The 14,196-nt window shown below is 40.3% G+C and overlaps 1 protein-coding gene across 3 annotated transcripts in view; it reads right to left on the bottom strand.

Annotated features, from left to right (window-relative positions):
- Nucleotides 1–11,203, bottom strand: part of Art1 (arginine methyltransferase 1) — a 38,367-nt gene extending 27,164 nt beyond the window's left edge. Inside the window, exons 1-4 of one of the 3 annotated variants that reach the window (XM_080287076.1) lie at nucleotides 11,158–11,203; nucleotides 5,989–6,120; nucleotides 4,008–4,085; nucleotides 3,408–3,549 (exon numbers count right to left, since the gene is read on the bottom strand). In XM_080287076.1, the coding sequence (XP_080143202.1) occupies nucleotides 3,408–3,549; nucleotides 4,008–4,085; nucleotides 5,989–6,120; nucleotides 11,158–11,175 (370 nt within the window). In that variant the 5' untranslated portion in view covers nucleotides 11,176–11,203. Of the gene's footprint in view, nucleotides 1–3,407; nucleotides 3,550–4,007; nucleotides 4,086–5,988; nucleotides 6,121–10,939; nucleotides 10,992–11,157 lie in introns of those variants that run through there. The other 2 variants (XM_080287077.1, XM_080287078.1) reach the window with 2 other exon arrangements.
- Nucleotides 11,204–14,196: the final 2,993 nt, after the last annotated feature.

Raw genomic sequence — 14,196 nt, 5'->3', positions numbered from 1 at the left:
ATCAAATAGACAATGCCCAAGCAACTGAAACCTTGCTCCCTCAACCATATCTATATCAATGCTATGTTATTATCTGAGCATAATCCTCTTCTCTTTAATCAAAATATTCATATAAACTCATATCACAATCTTATCTATATCCAATCTGTGTGATCATACTACAGTACAGTACACCCTCATTATCGACGTTTTTTTTTATTGACGGATTTGATTATCGACGGTTTTTTTGTCTCCTGGGAGTTAAATTATTATTATTAAAAAAATAAAAAAATAAAGAATTGTATTGGCACCTCCTAGCAAGTTTGCGCGCCATCCTGCCAGGTGTCTCTGGCTGCTCGCGGCATGTTCCCGCCGACCCAACAAACAACAGCATCAGTACACGTTTGTCTGTTGTTCTCATATCGTGTTCGGCCACATCTATCGTGCTTTCGCGATCATCAAGGCTCCGAAGCGCCCTTGTAACACTCCAACTGGAAATAAGGCAGCTAAGAGAGCAAGGAAAGTACTTACCTTGGAAGTAAAGAACGAAATATTACAAAAACTTAGAAGTGGAATGAGCTATGCAGCGGTTGGTCGCGAGTATGGCATGAATGAGTCGTGTTCGTGGCATAAAATGGAGAGAAAAAGACATTAAAGATGCTCTGGCTTCGTGCACACCAGGATCGGCTAAAGTAACGATGCATGTGAGAGATGATGCCTTGGCGAAGGTGGAAAAGGCACTGAATATTTGGATTGAGGACTTAAACCGTCGACACGTGCCGCTAGACTCCCAGTTCATCAGAAACAAAGCAAAACAACTCTATGCTCGGTTTGCTGGTGAAAGCAGTGATGTTGGTGAAGATAATGGTGATGAAAGTGAGGCAGGTGAAAATAGTGATGATGGTGATGAAAGTAATGACGATGGTGATAGGCCTAGTAATGTTGGTGCTTCTAGGCAAAAGAAATTTGCAGCCAGCAAGGGCTGGTTCGAGAATTTTAAGAAAAGGTATGGCCTACATAACATTAGGATGACTGGTGTAGCAGCTTCAGCAGATCAGATAGCAGGAGAATCGTACCCACGTGACTTTGCTGAACTCATAAGGGAGAAAGGGTACAGGCATGAACAAGTGTTTAATGCGGACGAAACACGCCTGTGGTGGAAGAAAATGCCTAAAAGAACGTACATTTCGAAGGAGGAGAAAAGTGCGCCAGGCTTTAAAGCAGCAAAAGATCGTGTGTCTGTGCTGTTGTGTGGTAATTCAGAAGGACTTATGATAAAACCCATGCTCCTGTATCATTTGTTATAATGTTAAAGACGAGTTGGATTTTTTGTCAATAAAGGATATTTCTTGCAAAAGTTAAGCAGAGATTAAATATGAAATATACGAGCATAAGGAGAATTGAATTTTCCTAAAAGAAGATCCTAGCGAAAGCTAGGCTAAGATTCATCTTTGATAGCATAAACTGCCATACAGTTGTGAAAATTTAGGTCTGGGAGAAATGGAATATCAAGAATGAAAGGAAGCTCTTGAGAATGAAAGTAAATAGGAGAGCTTGGTCTCTCTGGTATGAGCTAGCAGCACCGGCGTGTGTTGTGAAGATCGGTGCGAACAGCTGATCTAACGTAACACTTGCCTCACACTCTCAGTTATTAGAACGTATGAATGACCACCACTGCTGCTTTCGTTTTTTTTTTTTTTTTTTTTTTAACACACTCGGTTATGTAAACACATGGATGGCTACAACTGCTGGTTTCGCCTTTTATTTTTAGATGGAGTGAGGTGTAAGTGGAGAGAGAAGTGATGATACAGCAGCCATTACAAGTTGAGGTCCAGTGTACGACCACTATGCATCAACATCAGAGATTATGCTATTTTTTCCATAATTCTTTACTTAATATAAGTAGTTTTATTATGATATTCAGTTTTTCAATTGCCTAACTAATTTATTTCTAAGAAACACTAAAACTAAACTGCATATTACATACGAGTGATTGAAGGGATACTAAAATATATAAATAAAGGGTACCTGACCAGATGAAAATCGGTATCGACGGTTTTAGGCATCGACGGGTATCTTAGATACCTAACCCCCGTCGATAATGAGGGTGTACTGCATATATATGAGCACACACGTTTACACACTGATCAACAGATTTCATAACTCTACATCTTTCATGGCGCACCTCGTAACTGCGAGATCTCCAAGGCTCTCAACAGACCTTACAAGGCCAGACAAACAAGATGCCTACAAGATCAGTTTCAACCCATAATCCAAAATACTTGGAGGAAGGTTATTGCCACATCATAAAGAAATACACTGTATCTCCCGGGTGAGAGAGCCTTTATAAATCTCGATAAGCCTCATACACAACATCAGCTGGTCAGCTGTTTTTCCTCAGCCAATCACAAAGCTTCAATCAAACCACTTTTTGCAATTAAAGTCACTTGGTAGGTTATCAGCCAAGGGAGGGTGTGTTTAGATACTAAGGCCACAGTGACAAAGTTAAAAGGGAAATATCACGATACACCTAGGATAGTAGCATATTTCATGATCCAGATTACAATATGGCTACGAGAAGTTTCATGAAAGGTTTTACCTCTGTCTTCTAACTCATACAATTCCATCCATCATCCAGTCCTACATTGCCCCATGAGGAGCATAGGAGCCCGGGGCTAAGCAGTAGGTCCTGACATTTAAGATGGGAGTGATTTACTCATACAATTAAAAAATACATTTTTATTTTATTCCTGCAAACCTCTCAAAACAATTAATTAGCATAAAGATAAACTTGCTGACCTAGAGAGGTTAGATACCATACAGTATATCCTTCTTTAACTTTCACTGCAAGAGATCTTTCAATTTTATCAAGTATCAGCCAGGGTGACAGAATAATTAATATTTATACATACATATACGGTATAGCCTACATATAAGACTTCCCAGAGGTAGAAAGATTGACAGCAGTGGAGGGACAACTGAAATGCACTTCATACAACTAAGAGTCAAGGTGTGGAATCAGCTGCACTCCATCACTCTTTAGACTTAAAAACCTACACTGTAGTGGCAGCTCATAACTTTTTTTAAATACAGTATTAACAATGCCAATACTCTTATGGCTTACAACAGATACTTCAAACATAGTAAATTAGTGATTATGCATAACTGCTGGAACTGAAGCAGGATCAAAGAAACTATGAACTTCTAGACTGGCTTTGGATCATGAACTGAGTGAGTACAAGTCCATTATCTCAGGGTTAAGGTTTAAACTTCCTGGTGGTTGGAACTTCTTTGCATCCTGAGAGGAAATTTAGGAGTTGTAACTCTCATGAAATTTTGTTGCACTGTAAAAGATAGCTCTAGTACACTGCAAAACTGGATTTAATACTAGCTTGATTTTTTCTTGTGTGTGTTAAAATGATGCAAACCTTTGTCTAGGTTGTTTGCTGTGATGATCTTCTTGGCATGCTCTACTATGTTGGACATTTCAATGCCTATTACCCGGGTGGCACCAGCCTTGGCAGCAAACATGGAGAGGATTCCAGTTCCACACCCAACATCCAACACAGTCTGGTAATGCACAATTATCTTGTTCAAAATCTTGGAAGATTACACATGCACACATGCCACATTAATAATTACAGGCAGCCACAGCCAATCCCTTATTACATCTTCATGGGCCCTGGGGGGCCTGAAGTGTGGGAGATATTAAGGCTACGTTATCACTGGCAATATCATGTAGCTGTAGATCACCTTACATTCATGGCAGTATTTAAGTGGTGAGACAATTTCCAGCAACCTTATGAATTCAAACCATGGCATCTTAGTGCAAAGCTACCTCTGACCTGAACTCTACCACTGTGCTAATACAGCACCTTATGAACATAACAGTAAACAGATCACATAAACAGAGACAAAATCTATTACACATCTTGATAAATGACAAAATCTGTTACAAATCTTAATAAAATGAATTTCCACTTAACCCAATATCAACTCCCTAAAATTTTTTTCTTTTTTTCCCTTACCTTGCCTTTAAACAGATGTCTGTTGTGGTACATAGCATTGCGATACGTCAGGGTACGTACTTCATCTTTCAACATTTCCTGAAACATACAGTATGTTACAGCTTAAGTCTGGGAACACACACGGGAGATGGTTGCTGTTGTTGTTGCTGAACGCCAGTTTGCTTGACTAAACAGAATCGTCAAGAACAGGTAAGTACAGTAACTGCTTCTGTAGAGCCACCCTACAGGTACAGTACAGGACATGCATCATATAAGGATCACCCTTGTGGAGGACATCTCACCCGGATCCTTCCCACATAGAGGCGCAGGGAAATGTGAGGAGGTCCGGCTCCACGTGGACACCAGAGTCGCTCCATCCAGGATGCACAGTGCAACCATGTGTAGGCTCCTCGTCAATGGGGCAGTTGAGGGTTAAATACAAAAACAAGCAACTTAGCTACAATGACAAAACAATCAATCCGTATATGACTGCTGAACTAATCCTATCCTACTTTCCTACATTTTCAGAGAAGATCAAGAAGAAAACCTACAACTATTTACAACATTCGTAGCATTTCTACAACACGGCTCATAATATAGTTGTACGTGGGAATCTGAGTTGCATTCAAGATGATGATATCAGTCTTCCTCTCATTCTCTTACCAGCCTAACTACTACATTGTCAACCCTTCAATATCTTACCACCAATTTTCAGTTCCTGCCATGAAGGCTATCATAAATTCTTCTACATCCATAAATGCCAACCAGATACCCAGTATACCTCATTTCTGAAACCATTCCCATATCATTCATGGTCATATTCCAAGTGCCTCAGGGGTATTTCATAACAACTCTTTCTTAGTAATTCATTCTGTCCATAATACATCTTAGGAGCTCCAATTCCAGGAGCTTGAATGGAGAGTGACTGAGTGTGGCCTATTTAAATGTCAAACTTTTCATTTTTTTTTTATCAAACTTATTATTGCTCTGAACCTTACTTTACCCCATCCTTCAAAGAGAAAACAGGTTTGGACGATATGATCTCAATATTCTCTCATATGTTACAGGTAAACTGTCAATATTAATGTACAGTAATATATTCGGTAATGAATGAATCAATCAATCAACCATACAGATGAATGTTCTGGTACTAGAAGCAAAATAAATTACGAGAGAAATTGTTTAAAGGTTTTCTTTGCCTACAATACTGCCCATAATTCATCTAAATTGCTTTTGCTGCTGAAAGTACAATACTGCCCATAATTCATCTAAATTGCCTTTGCTGCTGAAAGTACATCAATTTAACAATGCATGAACAATGACTTGTGATATTACTTATCCCCATATGAAACACGAGAAACAGCACACTACATGACTTGCTGTTGGTGGAAAACTATCTATCTATCTATCTATTGCCAAATGCCATAATCCCACAAGGGGTGGCCACATGACATTGAGTTATTTGTTTTACGGGGAGAGGCACTAACCCTCCACCAACCCACTTGTCGACACGTAGGGAGCACGTATGGTTTGGTTATATGGTTACCACCCAGCGTTGTAAATGGTTTCTTGGCTTATAGGAAACCATTTGGCTTGTCACTCAATGTAAAGCCACCTGTAAAGGAAAGAAAAGCAATAAGAAGTGACAGGAAAGATGGGAGAAATAGGAAGAGAGGAGGGCAGACACAGAAAAAGAATCATAAAGGCTAAGGAAGCAGTAGGCAGCACTGAGTGGATGATGGTCGCCACCACCTACCACTAGGAATTTCACATAAACAGTAATACCGAACAGCAGCAAGGTGCTTATAAATGGTTAAAAATGTACTGTACAGTATATTGATAGACAGACAGACTGATAGATAGATAGAATTACAATTATATCTATAATCTATAGACTGATAGATAGATATACATATATCTATATATATCTATCTGTGTATATATATATATATATATATAAAAACAAGCTGTCAGCAATACATATAATGCATACTGTACTCACTTCATGAATGCCAAAATGTGCATAGGAATCAAAGTAGTAGTCTTTGGATGTCATCTCATCGACTGGCATTCTCTCCACCTTCTTGTCCTTTTCACATCTGTTCTCCATTTTGATGGTGTCTGGTGCTACAATCTGTCAAAATTAATTTCATTATGGAAAGAAAATAAAATGAAGGTAAAAAGACATTCTCTTCATTTCAAATTTCCCAGTCCTATTCCCTCAAAATTTATAAAAGAAAAAATATAGAATTCAGAAATATCAAGAACTTTTATACTATTAAACAGCTCCATCAAGAAATTCATACTTACAAGGAAAACACAAGCCTCATTCCACCCTTCCCAAATAACATGGTACCACACCAGGTCTCTCACCACCACACACAGAGGAGGTACAGTAGTACGGTACCATAGCAGATGTCACATGACTGATTAGAATGAGTTGATAAGTATATTTACATATACAATGGGTAATACTACTACTGATTAATGATAGAAGTAGGTTGGCATGCAGTTGTCAAGAGGAAGAAACCACATCACTACTTCAATGGTCACTGCTCCTCTGAACTGTCTGCTTGCATCCCACCACCTCTACAACAGGCAGGTAGCACCCGTCTAGCAACAAACTCTTATCCCTTTTCTGTCCAACTCTCTAATGCATGAGATAACCATTACTCCCAGTCCTTTATTTATGCAACAAGTCAACTCTGGAACTGTCTCCCTCTGTCTGTATTTCCTACTTCCTATGATCTCTAGTCTTTCAAACACAGTGTGTCCAGGCATCTTGATATGAATGAGTCTTGAATTTAGTAGTTTTTTTTTTTTTGTTCTTGAAAGGAACAATTTGTGGGCTCTTGGCTTTTGGTTCCTACTTTCTTGCATTAAAAAAAAAAATAATTAAAAAAAAAAAATCTATCTATCTATAGCCCGACGCCCTAATCCCGCAAAGGGTGGCCGCAGACAAAACGCCTCCAAGTCACTCTGTCACCCACCATTTGACTCCCCTCCCCCCAACTCACCCCCCCTCCCTCATATACCTCTCAACTCCGTCCCTCCACTTCATCCTCGGTCTACCCCTCCCTCTCCCTCCCTCCACCTCACCTACTTACACCCTCTTAGTCAGTCTTTCATTCTCCATTCTCTCCACATGTCCAAACCACCTCAGTGTATTTCTCCTAATCTTTTCAACCACATCCACATCTACCCCACAACGTTCCTTCACTTCTTCATTCGTCAACCTGTCCCTCCACGTCACTCCACATGCTCCTCTCAAGTAACTCATTTCCACTGCTCTCACTCTTGACTTGTTCCCCTCTTGCAAGGTCCACGCCTCGCTTCCATACGTCAGGGTAGGGATCACAATACCATCATGCAGTGACTTCTTAACTTCCATACTCACCTCCCTATTTCTCATCACTGCTTTCAGTGTACCAACAACCTTTCTTCCCTGCTGTACCCTTTCACGTACTTCATCCCCCAAAGTTCCATCCTTACTCATCACACTACCCAAGTACTTGAATGCACTCACATTCTCCAGAAAAAAAAATAATAATAATAATCCAGTAATAACCAATAATGCAAAAAATGCAGCTGATTTAAAGCAATATCCAACTTTTTAACAGCTTCAACTGACAGTGTGTGGGATAACTGAATTTTTTAGAAGTCATCCCCATAAGCCTGTTGCAACATCTGAAATGTCACCATAAGAGTTCTTAATTCGAAACAGAATTTCATGCAATCATGTTGCTCAAGATTCTTCATTGTTCAATTTTCAACAAATTGTTAAGTGCACTAAACACATGTTCATTTAATGGCATGTACCTCAACGACTGTGACGTGACATGACATGGCTAGTGTTAGACTAAAGCTCCAAGTCGCCGCTACACAGCACTCCCATCATGATCACGCTATGCTGGGTAGTTGGTGCACTGTTTAAAAAGTCTGGTTTCTTTTTGGACAGACCTCGCATTTCCCTCCTGTAGACTGTATAATAAAGTAAGAAAATGGGAACTTCCTGTCATCTGCATGACATTAATTTTATAAATGCACCCATAAGCTTTCACTTGGTCTCCACATCATAATACAGGTGATTGTATTTCCTTTTTCTTTCTTCTTCCTTACAAGTGCTCTTTCAACTTCGTGCCATTCCTTGATTTCTTCACCAGTTTGCTTCAACCTTGACGCCATTGTTCCATGGGCAAATTGTATGGGGGAGAGAGCAGCCACGTTCGTAGAGGTGGTCTGTTGGCCCAATGGACGTGGGTTCAAATCCCGGCTGAGGTAGGGAACAGCTTAAAAATTTGAATATCGGTAGAGCAGACCTTACTGATCCACCATAAGACCTGTCAACATGTAAAAACACCCCCACTATACCAGTACACCAATTGTGTATAAGTCAGCCCTAGCATGTATTCACTATGGATTGTGGGTGTTAATGCTGAAGTGGTGATATGTGGAGGCATAGGGTATAGAGGACTGCTGGGTCTGAGGAAATAGCTGTTAAGCCTATGCTAGGCCAGATGCATTAAAAAAAAATAAATTAAAAAAAAAAAAAAATAACTATATGCCTCTTAATGGAATTTACAGAATAACACATCAAACCATATAAACCAGCATATTTTGAGACTATTTTTTTCATGTTCATTAATCATCATGGCAACTTGCAGAGAAATATGTCAGTGTACTGTATCTGTGAAAATACTATCTTGCATTCCCTTCAGAATGTTGGCAATCTTTCTAAATTACTGATATATTACAACCAAATCATGCTTAACAGAATTATGAACACTGCAACATTTTCTACCTAATATCAATCTCTACTGCATCTACATCAAAATTAATCTAGATTTGCCCATGTTAACCGAGATGTACTAATGAACGAAAGAGCTGACAAATGTCCCTCCTCTTCACCAAGTACTTGACAAAGCATTTGTGGCTAAGGAGTCAAAGATCTCCCCTTCCCCCATGAATGTCAAAAACATCCATCAGATACAGTTTGCAATTTCAAGCAGAAAATAAATGCCGCACTGTGTAAGCCATTAGACAACTGCCACTGTCACGGAAAAATTCCACATTCCCTCAACATCTGACTACATTACTTACTGAGCCCAGGAATGGCTATTATCACATACTGTATTGGCACAGCACCCACAATAGCCACATTCAAGTCCCATTACGACAAATACACTGGGTAACATGTCTTCCAGGTGGAACCATATAATTAGTTCACTTCTTATTTCCGACTAGTAATTCATAGTTAAGTTTTGTCACACTTTTGTAAGAGCTGCCTAGCATAGGCCCTATGGCCTGTTCTATTTTATCCTCTTCTAGGGTTAGCTAGAGATTGCTAAGATTACCCGGTATAGCCGTATTTTTGTCGTCCAAGCTGGAGCTTGGGATTTGAAGCGCATCTTGGGGCACTTGGTTTCTGTCCACAAAAGCAGTCCAAGATAGGTAGAACCGAAAAATTACGTCCCAATCGCAAAGTAAACAGAGGGGTTCGCCGAAGACAATCTTCTGACAAATATGCAACCTACACGTAGCCGTTATTTGTGCTGAACTGGCTGTATATGTCATTAACATTAGCCACCTGCACCCTGATTTTATGTACATTGTGCTAATTTCATGAAATTTATCATTTACATGTCCTTGCTGGCCAATCTCACTCTCCCCAAGCTACACCAAGACTGCTCCTGACCACACTTGGGTGAGATACGAAGACGGTCTTGGTTTCAATGACAAATGCTTGGGTTGGCTTCGTATCATTTTGGCCAACAAAAATGGTGCAGCTTGGTTTCCCCAAGATGGCTTCGAATCCAATCCGCCAGCTTGGATGACAAAAACACAGCTTTATATATATATATATATATATATATATATATTTATATATATTATGTGCATGGGAGCTCTCCTACACTTCCACTGAAATGGGTAAGTTCAACACAGCTACAAAAATGGTTCCAGAAATGAAAGATCTACCTTACATAGGAAGACTAAACAGGCAGGGTCTTACCACACAAGAAGGATTCATGGACACATTATTTAAACTTTCAGAACTGTTAAAGGAATTGAAAAAATGGAAAGCAGTAACTCTTCCTAGTTTAATGAAAATTACTTAGGCTAAAAGAGTACAATTAACAAAACTATTTTAAAAGCCCTGTTCCAAAGAAACATTGAACCCCTATTCTGCCAAAGTGGATAAATGGAATAACTCATGATCAAGCAACTGAACGGACTACAGTAAATGCTTTTAAAGTGTTACAGGAATTTATAAATATGCAGTACGAGAATGGTATAAATAAGCAATAATTAGATAAAAGCTCATGGTATAGATGGGAACACCAACTGGTGCAGGTTAACCCTTGTACAGATATACTGTCAACTTGCAAATACTTGGGTACTTTCACTAATCAGTTTAGAAATCATAGCAAAACACTCTCTAAAAATTAAATCCAGTAGGTTCAAACCCTTCTTCTGCTACTGGTATAACTATGAATTTTGTTTTGCTAAAACCAGCCAATTTTTTGGAGTCATAATATATCCAAGCAATCAAGGAGTTACAAAAGTCCTTTTGCAATTGCAAATCTTATTATATTCAATCCAAGGTACCCCAACGCCAAACTGATTTCTGGTATAAAACTATCAAGATAAACTTCTTACACTGAAGAAATACTTTTCCAGCTGTATAAATAATAGAAGTCATTCAACTGCACACGATGCACCCAACCTTTAGAAAACAATGCTTAAATACATAAGATCATAGAAAATGAATGACACCAAGCTTTCTTGCCACTCTTCAAGGCTGCTGCGTTACCAAAGAGTATACAAACCCAGGGCTCCAGCACGTTATATAACATGTTAAACACCTACCAACACTTTCTCTACATCCCTCACACTTTCAAGACCACGTGCAGCACTACATCATTCATCAGAAACTGCAAGAATCAGGTATTTACCAAGGTACCTCACAAGTTCCCCCTTTGTTGTGGGTCGATGATCACATTCACGTGGCGCCAAGTACATGCGATTCGAAATGGATTTCAAACTTTAACAAATAACTCTTCACAAACACTACCCTACCCATGCACTGAGAGGTAAATAGGGCAAGCGGTGCCAGTCAATTCTTTGGGTTGTAAAATGCAAATAAATAAAGGAGAATAGGTCGTAAACTTACCTCCATTTGCTCAGCCATGATGCGCAGGACCTCCGAGAAGCGGCGGCGTGTGCTGACTGATCCCCCTCTACCCCCACGCTCACTTTTCAGGACATTACCTACCTGCTTTAATTTGCCCTTATTTCTACTTTCCCTCGCTATCACTCCGCTAGCTAAAGCATTCAACGTGACCCTGTGGTTCTCCAGATAAAATACGTACCTTGTCCTCTAATTTCAAGCCATTCATTGTATCTGAAAGGGGCATGTTGATCAGAAAAGTAAAGAATCCAGCATACCGTTTAGGCCCAAGGGTTAAGAGAGATACCGCTTCTCAGTGTTACCATATCCCGGTCTCCTCAGCTCCCCCCCACATTCATCCCATGAGTTCACCAAAAGTAGCCCAAGTTGGTCTTGAGTGTTTACATGTTAATGACAATAGTTATCCCTTTGAGTGCGCTAGACCCCTCGAAAAATAGTTCTAGCTACTCTGAATGATGATATTCAACTCCGAGATCCTCCTGGTTCTACAGCTATTACATCAATTTCCTTTACTCGAGCGAACTGCACCACACTCAAACTTTTCTTTGGGCTACTACCAGCCAACGATTAAGCACTTTTATCCCAGCACCCGGATCCATGCAATCCAATATCGTAACACAGCGTGTTGACATGCTCAGATCCTGCTCTGAAGTCGAATTCTCGAACGATCCTCATGTGCAATGGATCTTTTGATATGCACTGATCTCAAGTTTTGCAGCCACTGTTAAACTACTGTATGTGATCCTTTTGCGGGGAGGTAATGGGATGCAAGTTAACATCTTAGCAAATAAAAAAGTAACGTCCTCTTTGTCGTTCTTCCCTGTCTACCTACCTTTCCTCCTACTTGCTTCCTATTAAAATAATTAATCTTCCTCTCTACCTGCCTCCCTATCAACCTTCCTGCTACCTGGTTGCTACCTGTGTATGTCCCAGCCTACCTACCCAAGGCCCCATGGGCCTTGTACCCACGATATATAGACAAATTGCTTGTACCTACCTACCCCGTTAAGTCCCTAGTACGTATCTCCATGCGTACCTGCCTCCCTGCCATACCTATATCTCTCTACTTTCAGTCCTTCCTGCCTACCTACCTACTTCCCAGGCTACATATCTCTCTGCTTATATAACTGCCTACCTTCCTACCTCATTGCCTGCCTACCTCCGTGTCTGTCTACCTCCCTGCTTGCCTCCTCCGTACGCTCCTACATACCTCCGTGCCACCTAACTACCGACCTCCCTACCCAGTTCCCTGCCTATCTATGTACCTGCTTACTTACCTACCTACCTCCCTGCCTGGCTATTTAATGAGATAGCGACACACGCACCTATTTCGCTTTTTTTTTTTTTTTTTTTTTTACAGTTTACTAATTTCCAGCGGGTTGTATCAAAATTGTGATGACATTAATTACTGTATGTTGGATGCCCTTTCCATTGCCAACGATTATGTTCTTTTGTAAATAAAGAACTTTGCTTGTGTGGTGTGTGTGTGTGTGTGTGTGTGTTCACCGGGTCGGTCAGGATCACTTGATGGTCGTGATCGTCAGCTTTTACCCTCCCGGAAGGGAGCTGAGAGCTCATATAGTCCGATCTAAGGGCAAGGCTGTGACCTTCACACACCCACACACCCGTCCCCTTGCTCAAGGGGGACAGTAACCACCCACTTCGTTAGTGAAACTTTTCGCAACCTGAGCGAGGCGCGAACTCCCGTCCACCAGTTGGCAAGCGAGAGCGTTACCACTGCACCAGCGAGCGGTGTGTGTGTGTGTGTGTGTGTGTCCCTGAGATTGACCAGACGAGGGCACATCGTCTGCTTGAGAAAATTCAGTTGACACATCAGTCATCAAAATCGCTTCATGCGCAAGCGAACGAAAGGTGGACAGCTGGATGGACAGACAGAAGGACGTACGGACAGGAAACTACAATGCTGACTCAACCGCGCCTCGTCTCTAGGAAAATCTCGAGTCGGAAGGAAGATGGGTGTGAGAAGGGAGCTTTTTTTTTTTTTTTTTTTTTTTACATAAGATGAATAGAGGAAGGAAAAACAAATTGAATACAAACAAATAATCCTGGCGTCCTCCGCGTTCATAAAATAATCTGTAGCCTAACAGCTGGACTTCGACTGCTGTACTGTAGTTTGAAGTTTGGGGGGAAACTAATCACAGATACTCTTTAATATGACTGCTTCTCTGGAGTTTTGGATGATGGATCGTATTCTCGCTGACGTGGGAAACGTCTTAGCATCTCTTCATAAGCAACTTATTTTGTCCATAGTTCATTCACTTTAACTAGGCGGAGATTATCGTCGTGTTCAGCCTATTTCCCGTATCTCACTGATCAGACAATAATATGGTCAAGCATTTTTTATAGCACTTCGTAACTAGGACCGTTTTCTATTATTCTTGTCTTGTTACAGCTCAGAGTTCAAGACGGAAAGATGGCAAGTTAACGCCTAATTAGCATGAACAGAGCATTGTTAATAACTTAATATGCTTTAATATTCCTTTCCATTTTAGGCTACTAATGCAATGTACCCACATTAAAAGGATCTAAATAACATACAACATTATATAAAGGTTTAATATGTAAAGTAGATAACTTAGGAAGAAAAAGGAAATTAGTTGCGAGAGAGAGAGAGAGAGAGAGAGAGAGAGAGAGAGAGAGACGCCTCGCATAATTTGCATGGAAGAATCAACAAGAGCAATCCGAGATTGCAAACCTTCGCCAAGGCTGAACAATCCCCCATTTGTATCTTGTAATTTTTGTTCAAGCAATGTAAGCATTATTTATATAGCTAGAAGCAAAAATGCTGAAATTGCCACTATCTCGCAATGGTAAAGAAGCCTTTAAAAAATTCCTGGATCCGGATGATGATCAGGATCACCACCAAAATCTAGTAGATTGTTCCATGGGCCATACCCTACCCCTCCAAGAAAATTCAGCAGTATCCGTTCATAACTTTTTGAGTAATCCTGCTAACAGACAAACAGACTAACAAATATAACCTACTTAGTGGAGGTCATG

Source organism: Coenobita brevimanus, chromosome 116 (genome assembly GCF_032717465.1).
Source record: "Coenobita brevimanus isolate Jiangsu-jjx chromosome 116, ASM3271746v2, whole genome shotgun sequence".
Classification (NCBI taxonomy): domain Eukaryota; kingdom Metazoa; phylum Arthropoda; class Malacostraca; order Decapoda; family Coenobitidae; genus Coenobita; species Coenobita brevimanus.
Note: the sequence above shows the minus strand (reverse complement) of the source record. Positions and strands in the feature narration are given on the sequence as shown.